Raw genomic sequence first — 14,063 nt, forward strand, 5'->3', positions numbered from 1 at the left:
TTCTCTTATTCTGTCTTTGTTCTCTCTTCGCTTTCAGGACGATAAGACCTTAGCGGTTACAGTTCCCTCTATCAAACCTCTTGAAAAAAAAAAAAAAAAAAAAAAAAAAAATGCAAGATAAGGACATATTTATGCTGACAAAGCATCAGATCGTGGCATCACCATAGATGAGATGACTACAACTCTGCTATGTGGAACTCAATGTCTAATACGTGGCACCGGTTTGATCTATAGAGGGAACTCTAATGTCAGGCACTCACACTTAGACCGTATGTAAATTGTAAATGCAGTTTCTTTGTGTTATTATGTCACAACTTTGGTGCTCACTGCAGCATTGTAGGATTTTCCCAAAATCTCAATAGACATATTTATGCTGACAAAGCAACAAAGCATCAGATAGTGGCATCACCATAGATGAGATGGCTCAACTCTGCTATGTGGAACTTAATGTCTAATACGTGGCACCGGTTTGATCTATAGAGGGAACTCTAATGTCAGGCACTCACACTTAGACCGTATGACAGACACACTAGGTCGGAAACTTTTTCCGTCTGTCTGACAGACCCAGGGTTGTCAGAGAGTCTGAGCCTGAGTGGTGGGCATAACAACGGAGATCTTATTGTCCCGAAATCGAAGAGAGAACGTGGACAGGATATGAGAAAGGCAGCCGTTCTGAGCACGGACCTTAGGATAAAGTCCGCCTCGGGCGGGAATCGAACCCGTGACCTAGCGCTAACAAGGCAGACGAGCTACCAACCAAGCTAACTAGACTGGCTAAAACTATCAAAGTTGGTACATATCGATTTATCAACGCAAAATATCTCCAACGATCATGCGTTGACCTGAAGCTAAAGGTCTTAAAAGAAAGTCGCGGGTGGCGGACTTTATTCAGTCGAGCGACTTTATACTTTATCCGACAGGCCTACTTTATTTAAAGCGATTATAAAGTTAATGGACGTTTATTTTATAGAGCAGAGAGCGTTTATAAAGTATAGGTAATTATTGACGCTGTTTTCCGCCTTGACTTCAATTTTCGGATCATCACTAGAAATCGCTGGAAAGTCCCAATGAACTTTCTAAACTTCAAAACAGCCGAATAGCCGAAAAAGTACATTGACCCGCGGTGTGATAATCAAAATTCGAATGAATGAGCGTGATATACAGGGTGTTAAAAAAAAAGTATGAGTTTAATTTCATCCGTAGGTGTCTTCTATGGAGCATTTTGGGAAGCGGGGAAAAGAGGGTAAGAATATCTGGAAACTCCTTTCTTTGGAGGTAGCCAGCCTAGTTAGCTTAGTTGGTAGTGCGTCTGCCTTGTAAGCGCTAGGCCGCGGGTTCGATTCCCGCCCGGGGCGGATTTTATCCTGATGAGATAATATTCGTTCTCGGAACGGCTGGCTTTCTCCTATCCTGTCTTCTGAATGAATACGGTGGCAGCAGCAGTAATCATTCCACTTAGGTAGGTACAGGCAAGTAGCTAAATGAATTGGCTAATTTGTAGGTATCATGAGCCAGCCTAGTTAGCTTAGTTGGTAGCGCGTCTGCCTTGTAAGCGCTAGGCCGCGGGTTCGATTCCCGCCCGGGGCGGGTTTTATCCTGATGGGATAATGTTCGTTCTCGGAACGGCTGGCTTTCTCCTATCCTGTCTTCCTTCTCTCTTCGATTTCTCTAGCAGTCACAGTTCCCTCTGTCAAACCTCTTTAAAAAAAAACTTGATATTTGCATTCGCTTAAAAAAGTACAGTTACGGAACGGCTGGCTTTCTCCTATCCTGTCTTCCTTCTCTCTTCGATTTCGGGACGATAAGACCATAGCAGTTACAGTTCCCCCTGGCTTTCTCCTATCCTGTCTTCCTTCTCTCTTCGATTTCGGGACGATAAGACCATAGCAGTTACAGTTCCCTCTGTGTTCCTATCCTGTCTTCCTTCTCTCTTCGATTTCGGGACGATAAGACCATAGCAGTTACAGTTCCCTCTGTCGGCAGGCTTTCTCCTATCCTGTCTTCCTTCTCTCTTCGATTTCGGGACGATAATCGCTTTCTCCTATCCTGTCTTCCTTCTCTCTTCGATTTCGGGACGATAAGACCATAGCAGTTACAGTTCCCTCTGTCAACTTTCTTCCACCTGGCTTCCTTCTCTCTTCGATTTCGGGACGATAAGACCATAGCAGTTACAGTTCCCTCTGTCAAACCTCTTTAAAATGGTTCGATTCCCGCCCGGGGCGGATTTTATCCTGATGGGATAATGTTCGTTCTCGGAACGGCTGGCTTTCTCCTATCCCTCTCTTCCTTCTCTCTTCGATTTCGGGACGATAAGACCATAGCAGTTACAGTTCCCTCTGTTAAACCTCTTTAAAAAAATTCCTTCTCTCTTGATTTTGGGACGATAAGACCATAGCAGTTACAGTTCCCTCTGTCAAACCTCTTAACAAAAAAATACATGTGTTTTTTTTTTTTATCCTGATGGGATAATGTTCGTTCTCGGAACGGCTGGCTTTCTCCTATCCTGTCTTCCTTCTCTCTTCGATTTCTCTAGCAGTCACAGTTCCCTCTGTCAAACCTCTTTAAAAAAAAACTTGATATTTGCATTCGCTTAAAAAAGTACAGTTAATCCCTCTGTCAAACCTCTTAAAAAAAAAGACATGGCCAGCATGGCCTTTGAATCCCTGAGTAAAATGTCTCTTTGGCGACATACAACACGGACAAAATATCCAAGTGCCAATCTATGTAGCTACAATCCTACATACCTATTTGATCCACTAATGTTTCCATGTCGCCAATCGTTTCAAACAAAAACATCCTCTAATTGTTGTTAAGTGATCAGTTGACAAACCTGAGACACACAACATTAGTAGAGACAAAGGGACCTGTCGCCCAACTTCTAGAACCCAAGATAAGGAAACCAAATATCAGGTTTAATTGAAGAAGTAGACCTGAGGCCCGCCTGATGAACGGACCCAAACCGAGGTGCCAGCCACCTTTGAACCACTTCATTGGACACCCTTGAACACCTTGGGCTTTGGTCAACAATCTGTCATTCTTCTTGGAACTTGATAGAAATTGTTTTTTTTTTTCTTTTTTTTTTCAAGAGATTTGATAGAGGGAACTGTAACCGCTAAAGTCTTATCGTCCTGAAAGCGAGAGAGAACGAAGACAGGATAAGAGAAAGCCAGCAGCCGCTCCGCGAACGAACCTTATCCGTTCAAGATAAAATCCGTCCCGGGCGGGAATCGAACCCGCGACCTATCGAACCCGAGCTCCAAGGTAACTAGGCTGACTCCTCTGGATATCATTCGTGAGGGACGTGAGGTTTGTTAGGTCATCCTGGACGCTTGGCTGCACATCTGTACATTGGCACACCAACACCTGGTATTTACAATGATTTGGCTGGGTGGAGGAGCTCACTGTGGGCGAATCCTGCCATAAAGCCTTAAAATAATAATAAGTCGTAGAATCTCATAGAAAAGACTCGAATATACCCAAGTACCTCGTTTATCCTACTTGAATATAGGACTAATAAAGAAAGGCGAATTGGCGATTCACAGATTGAAGATTCAGACCACACGAGCGGGCCTTTTGATTAAACAAACCTAACTGAGAAAGAACAATAGGACCAAATAGGAAGTCTGATAAACGAGCGATACGAACTTGAAAAATGCAGCTAACAAATAGAGGACCGTGGGTTCAATCCCAGCGCGGAGCGCGACACCGGCGCTTTTTAGGAGGTTTGATAGACCGAAATATAACTCTTAAGGTCTCATATCGTTCCGAAATCGAAGATAAAAGGAAGATAGGATAGGAGAAAGCCAGCCGTTCCGAAAACGAACATTATTCGTTCAGGATAAAAATATTGTTGCCTGAAAATCTAGTATGTAATTTGAAGTGGTACAGACCTCTCACTTTGAAGGTGACCTAGATCTAGGTTTGGACTTTGGACGGTCTGGCGCGCCGGGGAGTCAATGCGACGCCGCAGTGTCGCGTCGCGTTGCACGATTCCGCGTTATTAGTAAGTTCGGAAAATGTTCGTTCTCGGAACGGCTGGCTTTCTCATATCCTGTCTTCCTTCGGGACGATAAGACTTCCTTCGGGACGATAAGACTTTAGTTCTTTAGTAGTTACAGTTCCCTCTATCAAACCTCTTTAAAAACTAGCTCGTCTAGGCTTCCAATACGCGAGAGCCCAGATTGTGGAGCTCGTTTATAAACCCCCCTGGTGGGAATGCCTCTCCAGGAGTGGGGGAATAGTTTGTTATCGCATCCTATTATCCCAGCCCGGACGATTGGAATCACATTCATTCCTGTTTGGACAACGGTCAGCGCTTGTTTAGAGTTCCTACTTGATTTCCAATATGAAGTACGTTCTGTTCGCCCTCTTTGTTGTAGTCCAGGTAAGATACAGATCACTTTTTTTTTTTCAAAAATATATCACTAAAAAATCTTAAAATTAATTGTACTTGAAATTTTATCCCTCTTTCGTAGTTTATTTACGGGGTCTAGTACCTCAAGGGTTAATCAGATTTTCCAACCAACTCTTTCCTCTGGAAGTTTTTTTCTCAACAGATTAACAAATAAAATGTTCTGTGAGTAGGTACTTGAGTACTTTAAAAAAAGAATTTCAACATTTTGTCTGGATCAGCAATGAGGTTTGCAACTCTCGTCCGCCTAGTTAGCTTGGTTGGTAGCGCATCGGCCTTGTTCAATTATCATCTGAACGGATAAGATTCGTTCTCGTAACGGCTTTCTCCTGTCCTGTCTTCCTTCTCTCTTCAATTTCGGAACGATAAAACCTTAGTTACAGTTTTCTCTATCAAACCCAAAAAAAAAAAAAAAAAAAATGAATAGGTACTAATATCTTTCCCCGTTGCCCTTTGCCCTTTCCAGCTATGGAACCAACGATTAACTGGAAAGAAGGGGGAAAACGTATTTCACAGGAGAAGAGACTGGACTTTTGAGAGCTGAAATTAACCCTCAGGTTACAGGGAACTGTAACTGCACTCACTGCTAAGGTCTGGTTCCTTTCCTAAAACCAGAGGGTTAATTTTAGCTTTTACCCAAAATTGAAGAGAGAAGAAGGATAGGATAGGAGAAAGCCAGCCCTTCCGAGTACGAACATTATCCCATCAGTATAAAATCCGTCCCGGGCGAAATCGAACCCGCGGTCTAGCGGTTACAAGGCAGACGTGCTACCAACCCAGTTAACTAGGCTCGCTATACTTCTTTCACCCATATTTATGAACAAAATGCTGGCTCTTAAGTTCGTGCTAAGTATAGTCTCAAGTCATTTGATGTGTCAATTTTGACTTGAGACTGATCTAAGAACGATCATTCTTGTTCATAAATACGAGTGTTAAACTCTGTGGATTAACTTAAAACTGTCTGTGGTAAGGTCGGCCATTGATGGGTACTCTTACCTTGAAAACGCCACCATTAGGGTTGTAAACCAAATATCGGCCAGCATTGTCTCCGGGCGAATTGCACACAACTGAGAACCCATGATGACACAACCAGAAGACAAATGCCACCAATAAACACTTTGTCCTTAGCATGACACACTTCTGGTAGCTGAATAAACAAGTATGATTATTTTCAAATTTCGAATCTGCACAATGGTAGGAAATGAGGACATGGAACATTGCCTGACATTGTACCATTTCCCTATTTTCCCCACCATTACCACCTGAAAATTCTGAAAGGACGGCCACTCACTATCAGGTAGACCTGACAGGCGGACCCGTTCAGGCGTACCTGTCAGGTCTACCTGATAGTGAATTTTGGTAGTACCGATCTTAGTTTCTAGCTTTCTAGTTCTAGGCCTTCTAGGTGAACTGATTCGAAAATACGTTGGTACCATCGTACTATCTACAAGTATTATCAACCTATTTGATTTATTAGAGTTAAAAGTAGAATATGACTATTTTAGAGAGTTCTTATTGTCAGGTGTTAATTGAATGAGCAAACCTCAAGGTATGTCCACACATAGACGCTGCCCGTCGATCGATAATCGTTCGACCATCGATCGATGTCGACTGAACCGTCCACACTGCCTCCATAACATAGATTCACCTCGTCGATCGATGTGACTCGATGTGGATTGACGTCGATCCACGGCCGTCGACTGTGTGTGGAGTTGTGGACATAGCTTTAAGGTATCCCTTTTTTTTTTTTTTTTTTTTCAAAAATATATCACTAAAAAAATCTAAAAATTAATTGTACTTGAAATTTTATATCCCTCTTTCGTAGTTTATGGATCTTTTTATTTACGGGGTCTAGTACCTCAAGGGTTAATCAGATTTTCCCACCAACTCTTTCCTCTGGAAGTTTTTTCTCAACAAATTAACAAATAAAATGTTCTTTTTGAATAGATTCCTGTGAGTAGGTACTTGAGTACTTAAAAAAAAAAGAATTTCAATATTTTGTCTGGATCAGCAATGAGGTTTGCAACTCTCGTCCGCCTAGTTAGCTTGGTTGGTAGCGCATCGGCCTTGTTCAATTATCATCTGAACGGATAATGTTCGTTCTCGTAACGGCTTTCTCCCATCCTGTCTTCCTTCTCTCTTCAATTTCGGAACGATAAAACCTTAGTTACATTGCAGTTTTCTCTATCAAACCTAAAAAAAAAAAAAAATGAAACAGGTACTAATATCTCTCCCCCGTTGCCCTTTCCAGCTATGGACCGCCTCCGCTCTGCCCCGCGCCAAGGCGGCAGCCCCCGCCGCCACCACGGAGTCTGCCCTTCCCTCCTTCGACGAATTCTTCTCCCAGGCCCAGGACAACATCAAGAAGTTCTCTGAACACGTCAACGAAATGTTCGGGCTCCCCAAGGATGCTAACGCTAACGACCTGTTCAAGATTGTGAAGAACAACACCGACAACTTCGCCAAGGACCTGTCCGAAACCGTGGAGAAGATCAAGAAATCACGGAATCAATCATTTGGATGATACAAATTTCTTGACCCCGCCGGGAATTGAACCCGGGTCTCCCGCGTGCAAGGCGAGCGCAGTGACCACTACGCCATGGGAGCTGACCTTAGACCGTATGACAGACACACTTGGTCTGAAGCTTTTTCCGTCTGTCTGACAGACCCAGGGTTGTCAGACAGTCTGAGTGTGAGTGGTGGGTATAACAACGGAGATCTTATTGTCCCGAAATCGAATAGATAACGTGGACAGGATATGAGAAAGGCAGCCGTTCTGAGCACGGACCTTATCTCTTTAGGATAAAGTCCGCCTCGGGCGGGAATCGAACCCGTGACCTAGCGCTAACAAGGCAGACGAGCTACCAACCAAGCTAACTAGGCTGGCTAAAACTATCAAAGTAGGTACATATCAATTTATTAACGCCAGCCTAGTTAGCTTAGTTGGTAGTGCGTCTGCCTTGTAAGCGCTGGGCCGCCGGTTCGATTCCCGCCCGGGGCGGATTTTATCCTGATGGGATAATGTTCGTTCTCGGAACGGCTGGCTTTCTCCTATCCTGTCTTCCTTCTCTCTTCGATTTCGGGACGATAAGACCATAGCAGTTAAAGTTCCCTCTGTCAAACCCAAGTAAGTTGATAAACAAGAACAAGAAACAAGTAAGTTGATAAACAAGAACAAGAAACAAGTAAGTTGATAAACAAGAACAAGAAACAAGTAAGTTGATAAACAAGAACAAGAAACAAGTAAGTTGATAACGCTAACGACCTGTTCAAGATTGTGAAGAACAACACCGACAACTTCGCCAAGGACCTGTCCGAAACCGTGGAGAAGATCAAGAAACAAGTAAGTTGATAAACAAGAAACAAGTAAGTTGATAAAAAAATATACATATATAAAAAAAATCTTGTGTGAACATCTAACGACTTTCCTCATCCTATTGAATGATGCTTATTTTGGGTGTTCTTGCTCTTATAGCCAAACTTTTACAATATCTCTAACCTTTTAGTCGGTATAGCTGAAAACCGGCAAAAAACGGTCAAAAACCGCCAAAAAGCGGTCAATATACCACCAACCGTTGCACCGATCTTAACCAACATTTGACATCTACATACCAAATTTCAAGTCTCTAGCTCTTACCGTTCTCGAGCTCTTACCGTTTCGGGACGATAAGACCTTAGCAGTTACAGTTCCCTCTATCAAACCTCTGAAAAAAAAAAAAAGTTTCGAGCCCTCTGCTACAATTTCCCACTCTTGTTTCTCCAAAGGTCGACTCCGCCAAGACCGGCGAGGTGTCCGAGACCGTCAAATCTATCCAGGAGAAGCTTGAGAAGACGGTCGAGTCCCTCAAGAAGGAGGTCGACTCCCCCGAAGTCAAAGCCAAGACCAAGCAGATCCAAGAGAACTTCACCAAGTCGCTGAACACCATCGTCGAGGAAGCCAACAAGCTGTCCAAATCCGTCGTCAACGACAAGACCCTCTCCGACGACCTGCAGAAGTTGAGCAAGCAAGTCGTCGACCAGGCTGTCAAGGCTGCCGACACCCTGCAGGTAAGTCGTCGGTAGACGTCAGTTACACCTGAGACCTCTCACATACGAGTATTAGAATAGAATAGAATAGAATAGAATATACATACCTTTTTGTTTATCCGGCTCGAATGAGACTAAAAAGTCCCCTTAGCCCAAAACAAGGTCTCGTTTATTTTATGGGTTAAATAACATGGTATAACAAAATTTTAGGACCTTGCTTGATTTAAAATATTAGGTCCGTTTTTCATTCCTACGCCGCGTCGATGCGGCTTCGATCCGTTCACTCTGCGTCAGGAGTGGGGGTAAAAATTGTGGAGACTCAACGAACATGACATCTAGGGGAGAAATTGCAAAACAATTTTGTACTTGGTGCTACTCGAGAGTCGCTTCCGGAATTTAGGACGCGGCGTTCACTCGAAGAGATACGCCAGGAAATGAAAAACACGCATCCAGTTTCCAGTTCACGTCTGGTTGGACTGAAAAACAGCTATTCGAACCTTCATTGTAACCTTGTGAATTGTATCAGTTACTGTCCCTTCATTTGAAAATTTAAATGGAAATTCACAAAGTTTCGGCGTTCATCTTTATGTATTGTTGGACTGAAAAACAGCTATTCGAATCTTCATTCTAACCTTGTGAATTGTATCAGTTACTGTCCCTTCATTTGAAAATTTAAATGGAAATTCACAAAGTTTCGGCGTTCATCTTTATGTATTGTCTTCTTACGTTGTTTCGTTTGTCTTCGCCATTTCAGCAAGCCGTCCATGAGGCTACCGGCCACAAGGACCACGACCATGCCGCTCACAAACACTAAGGCTGAAATATGGACACCCCTTGACGGACCAAATACGGCCGTCCCTTTGGATAGCGGCACCAAATATGGCATCCGTACCAAATATGGTGATCCCCATTCGGTGACTCCTCTGTGTTAAGTTATTACCCCAACTTATTTATTTTCTATTTATTTATTGGGGCCAAATATGGCACCCGTACCAAAGATGGTGATCCCCATTCGGTGACTCCTCTGTGTTAAGTTATCACCCCAACTTATTTATTTTCTATTTATTTATTTAAGGGGGGCTTAACGTCGTCACTGCTAAAGTTTCTTGTATCTTATGTTTCACCAATTTGACATACAATTTCAACATACCCACTTAGAAGACTGACATAAGTTCATTTTAGGAGATAATCTGAGAGGCCTTTATTCGGAACTTTGCCACAAGCGAAAGCCTATAACCAACCTTTAGGGACAGGTATATTTGGGTGTAAATGTAGATCTGATTTATAGAAGTGGGTTATGCACTTCACTTTGGCTATTTTAAACCAATAAGCACATCAATTTATTCTCAAGATTAAATATTTCCGGATTTTCTCTACATAAATTAGGTTTAAATATACTCCTGGACAAAATTAGTGCACACCTTGAAAATTTCCAAATATTTTGTTGTTGCCTGCATTTGAAACACTAAACACTAAAGCCTTCTCCACACGCGCTCACGTCCAGCTCACGTGTTTCTACCTAAAGATTGCTAAATAGAAGGTATTTATTTTAGGAGAGAAGAAAATCAGCCGCTCCGGGAACGAACCTTACCTGTTTAGGATAAATTTCGCCCCGGACGGGAATCAAATAATTAGTTACATATCAATAATTTGATTGAATTGTGAACAATGTATGAACACCTGTCAATAAAATAGTTATACAATAAGCAACACTTTATTATTGATAAAACCTACCAAGATGACTGTTTGACCGTTGCTTCCAATATTCGTCTTAATATAGGACTCATGGGGAGTCAGAACGATGTAGTTCAAAGTTTTCCCATAATATTGTAGGTTAATCTCGTTCTGGACAGCCACACTACTATCACGTCACGTGAGCTCACGTGTTTCTACCTAAAGATTGGTAAATAGAAGGTATTTATTTTAGGAGAGAAGAAAATCAGCCGCTCCGGGAACGAACCTTACCTGTTTAGGATAAATTTCGCCCCGGACGGGAATCAAATAATTAGTTACATATATCAATAAATTGGTTGAATTGTGAACAATGTATGAACGCCTGTTAATAAACAGTTATACAATAAGCAACACTTTATTATTGATAAAACCTACCAAGATGACTGTTTGACCGTTGCTTCCAATATTCGTCTTAATATAGGCGGATAAATTTCGCCCCGGACGGGAGTCAAATAATTAGTTACATATCAATAAATTGATCGAATTATGAACAATGTATGAACGCCTGTTAATAAAATAGTTATACAATAAGCAACACTTTATTATATATATAAAAAAAAACACACTTTATTATTGATAAAACCTACCAAGATGACTGTTTGACCGTTGCTTCCAATATTCGTCTTAATATAGGCGGGGCGTCTCTTTGAACTATTGTCGTTCGTGCACCTCCTGCTTGATTATTAGGTCAGCCACTCACTATCAGGTACACCTGATCAGGTCCGCCTGTTAGGCCTACCTGATGGTGAGTGACTGGCCTTAGGCTTTTTTCGCCTCCCCCTCCTTTCGATGTGCCCCTGGATTCGTGCACTCCCCCTTAGGGCCGGGCTTAGTGTCCTCTGGGCCAAGGGGGCCATTAATCCTCCCCTGATAATACAGGGTCTACACATAGGTCGAGATGAGTTCCAGAAGGTTGAGCTCACATGAAGGGTAACTGGAGTCACAATCATCACCCTGTACCCCTCTGGACCATGCCTGGTAGTAGGAGTCATTAGAAGACAGGGCTGGCCTGGAATACAGACACACAGGGTCTACACATAGGTCGAGATGAGTTCCAGAAGGTTGAGCTCACATGAAGGGTAACTGGAGTCACAATCATCGCCCTGTACCCCTCTGGACCATGCCTGGTAGTAGGAGTCATTAGAAGACAGGGATGGCCTGGAATACAGACAAATGTTTAAAATAAAAAAAATAAAAATCTCACTAGAGTGCAGTACGTTCAGCGAAGGGTTATTTTTCTGTTATTTTCAGGCATAGGCGTTTATATGGAAGTAAAGTTTGAGCGTTTTTTGAGTTTTTTACAGAGAGATAAGACCATGGCAGTTACAGTTCCCTCTGTCAAACCTCTTTTTTAAAAAAAATCTTTGGAGGTAGAAAATTCGTAGAAGCTTCACCCATCCTTTAGGACTGATTGCCCCAACACCTAAGCCTCGGGGTAGGTTTTTCTGTATTTACAGAGGGAAACTGTAACAATCAAAGTCCTTGTCCCTAAATTACGTACCTAATTAGCTCATTGGTTCATTACCAATACCCACGATGACTTGAACTTGAACGAGTAAATTTTGTGAATACTCCCATTTTATCACCAATAAGAATATTTTGAGCCAGCCTAGTTAGCTTAGTTGGTAGAGCGTCTGCCTTGAAAGCGCTAGGCCGCGGGATCGATTCCCGCCCGGGGCGGATTTTATCCTGACGGGATAATGTTCGTTCTCGGAACGGCTGGCTTTCTCCTATCCTGTCTTCCTTCTCTCTTCGATTTCGGGACGATAAGACCATAGCAGTTACAGTTCCCTCTGTCAAACCTCTTAAAAAAAAAAAAACCTACGTCAATAGTTTGAAGAGACGCCCGGCATAAATCAACACGGAACAGAGTTTTGATGTTTTACTGATTTTTTTTTTTTTTTTTTTTTTTTTTTTTTTTTTTTATTTTATGTTAAAATTTTTTTTAAGTTGATAAACAAGAAACAATTATTTATTTTATTTTAATAAATTAACGGGAAAAGCCCCATTTTTACAATTATCTTAAAACTAACTTAAATAAATATCTACTTATTAACTAGTATACATATAATAAATTACTTAATATCTACATATGCTATTTGTTGTAACAGCTAGGTATTCATATATGTTGATAAACAAGAAACAAGTAAGTTGATAAAAAAAAAATATAAAAAAAAAACAGTTTCCCGTGATTGGTGGTTAGTCAGCTATTGGTACCGACCTACCTCTATAGGAGATTAATTAGACTTACTTTATCATGGACACTCGTTGCTATCTTGAAAGCCCAGAAGAGGTTAGGTATAGTAGAACAGCCGCGGTCTATCTATAGGAGAGCTAAGATTTCCCTATACTTAATAGCCAGGTCAACCTCGGATTGAACTCAATCTCTGAGACAATCCACGGTGGTAAAACTCGACCTTAGTTCATAGTAACTTCTGTTATACTGGGTATTCTAAATTGATTAATTGAGATGAGACAATTCACGTTCCTTTGACGTGCCACCAAAGGAACTAGTTCAGGCCACGGCCTACCATTTTCGGTTCTTGAGCCCTCTACTAACATTTTACATCGATTCCCACCCTGGGCGGATTTCACCCTAAACAGATAAGGTTCGTTCTCGGAACGGCTGGCTTTATCCTATCCTCACTTCCTTTTCTCTTCGATTTCGGGACGATAAGACCTTAGCAATTACAGTTCCCTCTATCAAACCTCTGAAAAAAAAAAGTTTTGAGCCCCCTGCTACAATTTCCCACTCTTCTTTCTCCAAAGGTCGACTCCGCCAAGACCGGCGAGGTGTCCGAGAGTTTTGAGCCCCCTGCTACAATTTCCCACTCTTCTTTCTCCAAAGGTCGACTCCGCCAAGACCGGCGAGGTGTCCGAGACCGTCAAATCTATCCAGGAGAAGCTTGAGAAGACTGTCGAGTCCCTCAAGAAGGAGGTCGACTCCCCCGAAGTCAAAGCCAAGACCAAGCAGATCCAAGAGAACTTCACCAAGTCGCTCAACACCATCGTCGAGGAAGCCAACAAGCTGTCCAAATCCGTCGTCAACGACAAGACCCTCTCCGACGACCTGCAGAAGTTGAGCAAGCAAGTCGTCGACCAGGCTGTCAAGGCTGCCGACACCCTGCAGGTAAGTCGTCGGTAGACGTCAGTTACACCTGAGACCTCTCACATACGAGTATTAGAATAGAATAGAATAGAATAGAATATTTCTTTCATTCCAATTCCCAATCTCTTATCTCCTTCTTCTCCTAATCTACTACGAAGCTTGCGACCTCTGTAACCTTTTCCACTGATAACAACTTTCTCTCCGGCTGTTTTTGATTGCACAACGGAAAGTTTACTGGTTCAAAGGTCTGAGAAGTGGCGCTTGTGTGGGGGCAAGGGTTCAAAGGTTTTTCTGGGTTGTGCAGGCAGTACAACTGGGCCGATTGACCTGAAACTTGTTACACTTATGTATTCTGGATGACAATGGGATATTCTATCAGAAAATTTAGAAGTTTATATCGTACAGCGGACTATAATGCACTCGTAGGCACTTGAGTCATTTCCAGACAAGACAATAGGAATTTAGTGAGCCAGAATGATTGAATAGGTTCACCTCTGACTCACTGACATGGAGATCTTGACGAATAACTCACTCAGCGAGACAATAAATGTCATACGAAATTTAACGCTCTGTCAAGAAGAAATGACAGTCACCCTAGGAGTCTTGACTATGAATGCTTCTTAGAATAAGAAATATCTACCTATAAGAATGCCATTCAGTCTAAGTACTTTAAGAATGCTTCTTAGAATAAGAATGCCATGGAGTTTAGGATAAGAATGATAAGAAGTGTTGTATAAGAAGCATGGTTTACTAACTAAAGTGATGGACGTTCGAACCCAGGAA

General features: G+C 42.2%; 3 protein-coding genes across 3 annotated transcripts; all 3 read left to right on the forward strand.

Moving 5' to 3' along the window:
• Positions 1-4,225: 4,225 nt before the first annotated feature.
• Positions 4,226-6,935, forward strand: LOC108252078. The gene is made up of 2 exons (XM_017443004.2): positions 4,226-4,384; positions 6,663-6,935. The coding sequence occupies exons 1-2, from the start codon at positions 4,346-4,348 to the stop codon at positions 6,933-6,935; spliced, it is 312 nt and encodes a 103-aa protein (XP_017298493.1). The 5' UTR covers positions 4,226-4,345.
• Positions 6,936-7,032: 97 nt separating this feature from the next.
• LOC103506770 lies at positions 7,033-9,381 on the forward strand. The gene is made up of 4 exons (XM_026821757.1): positions 7,033-7,048; positions 7,660-7,754; positions 8,177-8,458; positions 9,192-9,381. The coding sequence occupies exons 1-4, from the start codon at positions 7,033-7,035 to the stop codon at positions 9,249-9,251; spliced, it is 453 nt and encodes a 150-aa protein (XP_026677558.1). The 3' UTR covers positions 9,252-9,381.
• Positions 9,382-12,296: 2,915 nt separating this feature from the next.
• Positions 12,297-13,340, forward strand: LOC113466399. Its single transcript, XM_026821758.1, has 2 exons — positions 12,297-12,317; positions 13,020-13,340. The coding sequence occupies exons 1-2, from the start codon at positions 12,297-12,299 to the stop codon at positions 13,314-13,316; spliced, it is 318 nt and encodes a 105-aa protein (XP_026677559.1). The 3' UTR covers positions 13,317-13,340.
• The last annotated feature ends 723 nt before the right edge of the window (positions 13,341-14,063 follow it).

This window comes from Diaphorina citri, unplaced genomic scaffold (assembly GCF_000475195.1).
Source record: "Diaphorina citri unplaced genomic scaffold, Diaci psyllid genome assembly version 1.1 scaffold261, whole genome shotgun sequence".
Lineage (NCBI taxonomy): Eukaryota > Metazoa > Arthropoda > Insecta > Hemiptera > Psyllidae > Diaphorina > Diaphorina citri.

What these genes read in the sequence shown, in the direction of transcription:
- LOC108252078 (XM_017443004.2), top strand. Translation starts at nt 4,346, where the DNA reads ATGAAGTACGTTCTGTTCGCCCTCTTTGTTGTAGTCCAG. An exon ending in CCCTCTTTGTTGTAGTCCAG is followed by an intron (nt 4,385 to 6,662) that starts GTAAGATACAGA and finishes TGCCCTTTCCAG; the next exon opens with CTATGGACCGCCTCCGCTCT.
- LOC103506770 (XM_026821757.1), top strand. An exon ending in TGGAGAAGATCAAGAAACAA is followed by an intron (nt 7,755 to 8,176) that starts GTAAGTTGATAA and finishes GTTTCTCCAAAG; the next exon opens with GTCGACTCCGCCAAGACCGG. An exon ending in AGGCTGCCGACACCCTGCAG is followed by an intron (nt 8,459 to 9,191) that starts GTAAGTCGTCGG and finishes TCGCCATTTCAG; the next exon opens with CAAGCCGTCCATGAGGCTAC.
- LOC113466399 (XM_026821758.1), top strand. Translation starts at nt 12,297, where the DNA reads ATGTTGATAAACAAGAAACAA. An exon ending in TGTTGATAAACAAGAAACAA is followed by an intron (nt 12,318 to 13,019) that starts GTAAGTTGATAA and finishes CTTTCTCCAAAG; the next exon opens with GTCGACTCCGCCAAGACCGG.